A 6,019-nucleotide genomic window follows, 5' to 3' on the forward strand; every position below is an offset into this window, starting at 1 on the left:
GTAAACAGCAGGTCGAGCGAGGCACCTCCCCTGGTAGGCTCACTTACCAGCTGTGTCAGGAAGTTGTCTTCCACACACTCCAGGAACCTCCTAGACTGCTTCCTCTCTGCCGTGTTGTATTTCCAGCAGACATCCGGGAAGTTGAAGTCCCCCACGAGAACAAGGGCTAGCGATTGAGAGACTTCTGCCAGCCGCTTGTAGAACGCTTCATCCGCCCCTTCATCCTGGTTGGGTGGTCTATAACAGACTCCCAGCAGGATATCTGCCTCGTTGGCCTTCCCCCTCATCCTTACCCATAAACACTCAACCGTACCATCATCACAATCGTTGAGCTCTATACAATCGAAACACTCCCTAACATACAGGGCCACCCCACCGCCTCTCCTTCCTCGCCTTCTGAAGAGTCTATAGCCATCCATTGCAGCACTCCAATCATGAGAAGAGTCGCTCCATGTTTCTGTGATGGCGACTAAATACTAAATATACTGTGTCTAAAAGAGTGTACCTTTCCATGGCACACTGTATCCTCATATAATGCTGGAGTCACTGGTCATTACTGACTAGTAAGAGAGGTCTTGGTTATAGAAGCTTTAGATTTATGTTGCAGTTCTGCAGCCAGACGTGTGAAAAATCAGACACTTCTACAAAACTGACCACAATGTCATGGCTTCTTAACACAGGAATGACATATTCACATATATTTTTTTCCACGCATTTTTGGGCAGTATACAAAACATATCAGCAATGCAATGATACGAAAAAGTAATCATTCATTTAATTGAAGTCTGAAACATGTTATTTATCATAATAACTATTATTAGAAAAATAACACATTATTTGAGTGTTTTCAGTGTATTTTAGCCTTAACCACATGCAAGGACCTGGAAATGCAAAAATCTTCTTTAATTTTTATCCTAAATTTCTACACAGTGGAAAGTCTTCTATACTAAAACAGGTACGTGGGTTTTTTTTTCATCTCAGTATTATTTTGAGCTAAAACAATCCAAGTAACCCATAATATATCTTACCTAGTAATTTATACAAAGAATTCAGAATAGATTTCCATGCTTCTCCAGCTTCCTTCCCAGCTACATCTGCAAAATGAGCTGCACTGCTGTATACATTCAAGCGATCAATACATTCAAGAACAAGGTTGATCATACCCTAAAAAATGGAAAAGCTCAGATTGTCAGAGAAAAAAAAAAGTATCGTTTAGGTGCAAACACAAAAGATTTTCAGAAATCTAAGAAAAACAAAACATGAAAGGCAGGATATGCAAAACAAGAACATATACCTGGAGTCAGACAAGTGGAGTCAAACAAGCAATCCCTATGGAAAAGTTTTCCTGGACTGTGATAATAAAAATTTACCATTTAGGATGGTCAAACTAAAACAAAAAGTAAGCAGTATTCCAGACATAATTTTAGGCAAGTTTCTATTCTAGAAGGCATTTAGGCATCTGACTAATTATAGGCAACTATCACTACCAGAGAAATAACAGACAATATTAAACAGAATTCTTAAAGCACACTTATTAAGCGAAAACATCCTTCTGCATCAAGAGATTAAACTACAACAGAAGAAACTAATTCACACATAAGGAGTAAATTATGGTTAGAATTCAGGGCACAAGGTCATATTAATATCTAATTTTTTTAAAAAAGGAAAAGGAAGTAAGGCCTTAAATGTATTTCTTTAAATATACAAGAAAATCAACAGATCTAAAGAGATTATGAATGTAGCAAACAGTTTGACTCTTACAGGACAAAAAAACCACTGCAAACATACTCCAGATTAGATATCAACGCTACAGACACTGCGAGAGAATACTTGCAGACAGCATGGTGGAAAATCAGGAGTAAAACTGAGAGAAGTACCTCTTCCTGGAAGAGGTTCTGGCGATTCTTCAGTGCTCGGAGCCTGTTTTGTTTGTCTTCATGCTCCAAATGTTCATCAGGGGGATGAAAGTAGCCAATCAAGTCCTGAAGGCTCAGACTGACTGACTCGATAGGCAAATCGACGGTGGAAGACTTCACTTTCTTGCTGAGAGCATCAAGGCCCCTACAATAAGATGCGAAGTCTCCTGAGTATTGGAAATGAATTTATTTTATCGTTTAAACCATTTATTGGTTTAAAAGCAAAGTTTGTTTAGATGTCAAAGCTCAATTCATTTTCTGACAGCTAGGTAACTTCTCAACAATGATTTACGTCTGCCCCGTGCTCCACTTAATGATCCATCCCTCCCTTCCCAAACAGAAACAGGAAGCATCAAGAGTATTGTTTCCCTTAAGTACTTTTGAAATCCAGAAAACACATTTTAATATTTTACCTACGCATTTAGCAGTATCAGAGGCAGACCAAAAGATAAAGACATGCAATTATAGACCTGTTCAACGCATCACAAGGCTGGAATGGACAGAAGTCAAATGATCAGTCCTATGGTGTCGAAGAGGGCCCAGCTAGTCCATACAGGCATATTGTTTCCCTTAAATACTTTTGAAATCCAGAAAACACATTTTAATATTTTACCTACGCATTTAGCAGTATCAGAGGCAGACCAAAAGATAAAGACATGCAATTATAGACCTGTTCAACGCATCACAAGGCTGGAATGGACAGAAGTCAAATGATCAGTCCTATGGTGTCGAAGAGGGCCCAGCTAGTCCATACAGGCTCTCAAGCGTGTCTCTAACCTGTTCTTAAGCCATCTTCAGTGCTGGAAGATGCAGCTCTTCCACACACTCTGTCCCAGCACTTCATTAGCCTTTTTGTTTCCCTGATCCAATTCAAGCTTGGCCTTCCTGTAGTCTATGACCATTGTCTCCTAGAAGTGGGGGGCAGACCGGTCTCATCCATGCTGCATCTGCCCCTTGCTTAGCTGAACCCCCAACAAACCCCATAATCCAATTTTTCCTCAGCACTGTGCCTTCCAGACCCCGATACACCTTCCTCCTCCATTTAAACCTCATCTTTATTGAAATGCGGCTGTTGCAGCTGAGACCGCGCCAGCGCCACGCAGCAAGTGGAAGGCGAGGGCTTTCCCTTGCACCTCCCTGGCTCCCCTCAGGAAGGCGGTGGTGGGCAGGGGCTAGGCAGGGGGGCTGCCCCAGCCGGGGGCTGCAGGAGGCCTGCCAGAACCTTCTGGAAGGAGCAGGAGGGGCCATGAGAGGCAGAGAAACAAGGGGTACTGAGGGCCTGCGAACATATCGCCCATCCTCAGGCAGGAGGGAAAGATCCGGAGGATCCTGAAACTGCAGGAGCCAGCCAGGGCCCTGAAGCGCTGGGAGAGGAGCAGCCCTCAAGGGAAGGGCCCACCCTGGTGGCATGCAGCAAGGGAGAGCAGGAGGAGGGGGCTTATTTGAGACTCATGATTTCTCTTTTGACTCATTCTCAATTCTGCCATTGTAAAAAGGCTTTTTTGCTAGCATATTTTTGAGTAAAACCCAGCTATGTAGCAAAGAGGTCCTTTTTGTTTTTACCGGTGCTCCATTTACACTGACCTAAAGACCACCAAGCTTCAGCTGTCAGAGGAGCCCGCCATGTCCACGCAGGCGCCCTCCCAGCCCTGTGCTCATCTACCTCTTTTCTTTCGTTAGAAGCACCAAAGGTCCCTGGCAACCCAACCCACAACCGTCCTCACCAGTCCTCTTCTCCCAAGCTGCACAGCACCCTGCTTGCTCCCAGGATTCCTCTCCAGGCCACGATATGGAGCAGAAGCCCCATTTTATACTCTGCTTTTTGCTGGATTAAGACAACACTGATAAGTACTGGGCGGGTTGGGAGGGAGGGGGTGTATGGTTGTTGGTTGGTTGGTTGGTTGGTTGGTTGGGGTTTTTTTGTTTTGGTTTTTTTTTAACTGGCATGTCACTCTATATTTTCATCTCAAATTGTGAGCTAGGACTGGAAAACTTCTAAATTTAGGAAACATGAATTCAGTAGGAATATTTACTGTTGAAGAATAAAAATCTCAGAATAAATAATGCAATGTTTCAAAAAGACAGCTACAAAAGTTATCTTTAAAACTTAATTTTTATTGTGAGCACGTTATCTGAAGTGCAATTTTTCTACTGACTTCATGGGAAAGAACTGGGGCACACAATTATGAGGATAATTTTGATCCTCTCCAATTCAGCTTTTCCTTCTTGGAGTAACATCCTGCCAAAACTAAATTGTTAAACACTACCTTGGACTCCCTGTGCACTCTGTAAAAATCTCCACTGTAATTTAGCAGTACTTTTATTTGTGGTACCTTATCATTAAATTGCCTTTCTCTGTCCTTATCTTTTATGGCATTCTTAGAAGCTGCTAAGAAAATGTAGTATTTACAAAGTGACCTACGGCTTGCATTTCTTTTGTATTTTAAATGTCACACAGTAGGCAATTCTCCTGACAGGATTTTTCTCTGTTATTATTTAAGTACCTGGGTAAATGTTTTTCAACAAATTGACATGTCTATGTCTTCGGCTGTGCACTGATTTAGGACATGGTTGCTTCAGCTCACCATCTCCCACATTGTCTTCTCTTGTGACGAATGAGTTCCTATGAAATTCTTATCATTCCATATAGTCTTATCGCATATCATCCTTTTTCTAATGCCAGCTACGCTGATGAGAGGGGCCTTTCATCAATTACTGAAGTCACAAACATTTGAGAATTAGCATTTTATCAGTGTTGTTTAGGGAGACATTTGGAGTAGGAAGATAAATGCGAATTGCATAAATCTGGCAGTATTTTTAAATGGCTAAAGTACTATAAAATAAAACATTTTCTATGTCGCAAAATATTAAAGAAACGAGTAGCATTAAAAGGGAACAAATAAGGAAAGTGTAATGGGAGGGTAGAAAGAAGGTGTAATTTCATACTTTTTAGAAAAACTTTTTCTTGAGACTATGAACTTCTTCAGTATATCTGTATCTTGTACAAGTTTGTAGTTACACAGTTATCTCCTTCTTCCAGGTTTTTCAAGGAAGAGCACTTTTAAAAACCATACTTAGAAAAGAAAAAGCTAAATGATGCACCGCATGACTTGCAGCAAATTTTGGCAAGGAAAAATATCTCTCTTATGGCTTGTTTGCATTTTCAGTATGTTTATGCATTCAAATCAAGGTTGGACAATAAAGTAATATTAGAAGATAGAGAAAAGAAACTGACCGATACCTCTCAAGGTACATCTCTGCTGATAACACATAAAGAATTGGCATAAAGTCTGGTTTGAGAAGTATTCATCTGTTTTTTATGAGGGCTAAATTGTTCACTGTTGTGTTAATGGCCACTTTGAATAAAATAAAAGAGGAAAAAAAAAAGGGATGAAAAGATCATTTTAAAGGCGTACCTTATAAATCTGTTGAAAAGGAAGACTGTACTACGGATGACACGTGCTGTACGGGATTCTTCATTCTGAGATCTGGACAATGTTAAACCATCATCCATGTGACCTTCATGGTGCATTATTGCCTGCAATACAAAAATAAAAAGCAGTCACTGCAAAATGAAACATTATCCACAAATAAGAAGTATGAAAACTCACATAGCAAGACAGGCTAGGAAATGATGAAGTCACATACAAAAAAAAAGAATTTAGTTAAAAACAGATAATCCCATGTTTTACTTCCTCGTGTCCAAGGACACACTTGTACTGAGCCAGCAGGTTCAGTGCCATAATAATCTCAAAGCCACAGCTTCTGTAAACGATACACTTTATTAAAAAAAGTAAAATCAAAAGTCTAAGGATTTTCTTTTGTTGTTTGTTTTTCTCAACCTTAAAATAGTTCCCTTACACAGCAGCAGATCCCTAAAGTACAGACAAGGTCAAAACAGGCATTCTTTACTGGTCCTGATTTCCAAGGATGTTACTGGCCTTCTCTTCTGACTATGCCTTGAGTCCCTACCGATAACATGGCTCTGAGGGTATTCAATCCAATCTACATAAATATTTTAACCTATTTTAGGTAATTTTTTTTTTCATACACACACAAACTATTTATATTACTTAAAATAAATTATTCAATAATGTATCTTA

At 40.2% G+C, this 6,019-nt stretch overlaps 1 protein-coding gene across 1 annotated transcript in view; it reads right to left on the bottom strand.

The window, feature by feature from the left end:
- RYR2 (ryanodine receptor 2) overlaps positions 1 to 6,019 on the bottom strand; it is a gene marked incomplete at its 5' end in the record, with an annotated part of 258,073 nt that overhangs the window by 240,724 nt on the left and 11,330 nt on the right. The window contains 3 exons of the mRNA XM_019471222.1: positions 1,029 to 1,164; positions 1,878 to 2,061; positions 5,333 to 5,454. Of these exons, the coding sequence (XP_019326767.1) occupies positions 1,029 to 1,164; positions 1,878 to 2,061; positions 5,333 to 5,454 (442 nt within the window). The remainder of the gene's footprint in view (positions 1 to 1,028; positions 1,165 to 1,877; positions 2,062 to 5,332; positions 5,455 to 6,019) is intronic.

This window comes from Aptenodytes forsteri, unplaced genomic scaffold, assembly GCF_000699145.1.
Source record: "Aptenodytes forsteri isolate BGI_AS27 unplaced genomic scaffold, ASM69914v1 Scaffold10, whole genome shotgun sequence".
In the NCBI taxonomy this organism is placed as follows: domain Eukaryota; kingdom Metazoa; phylum Chordata; class Aves; order Sphenisciformes; family Spheniscidae; genus Aptenodytes; species Aptenodytes forsteri.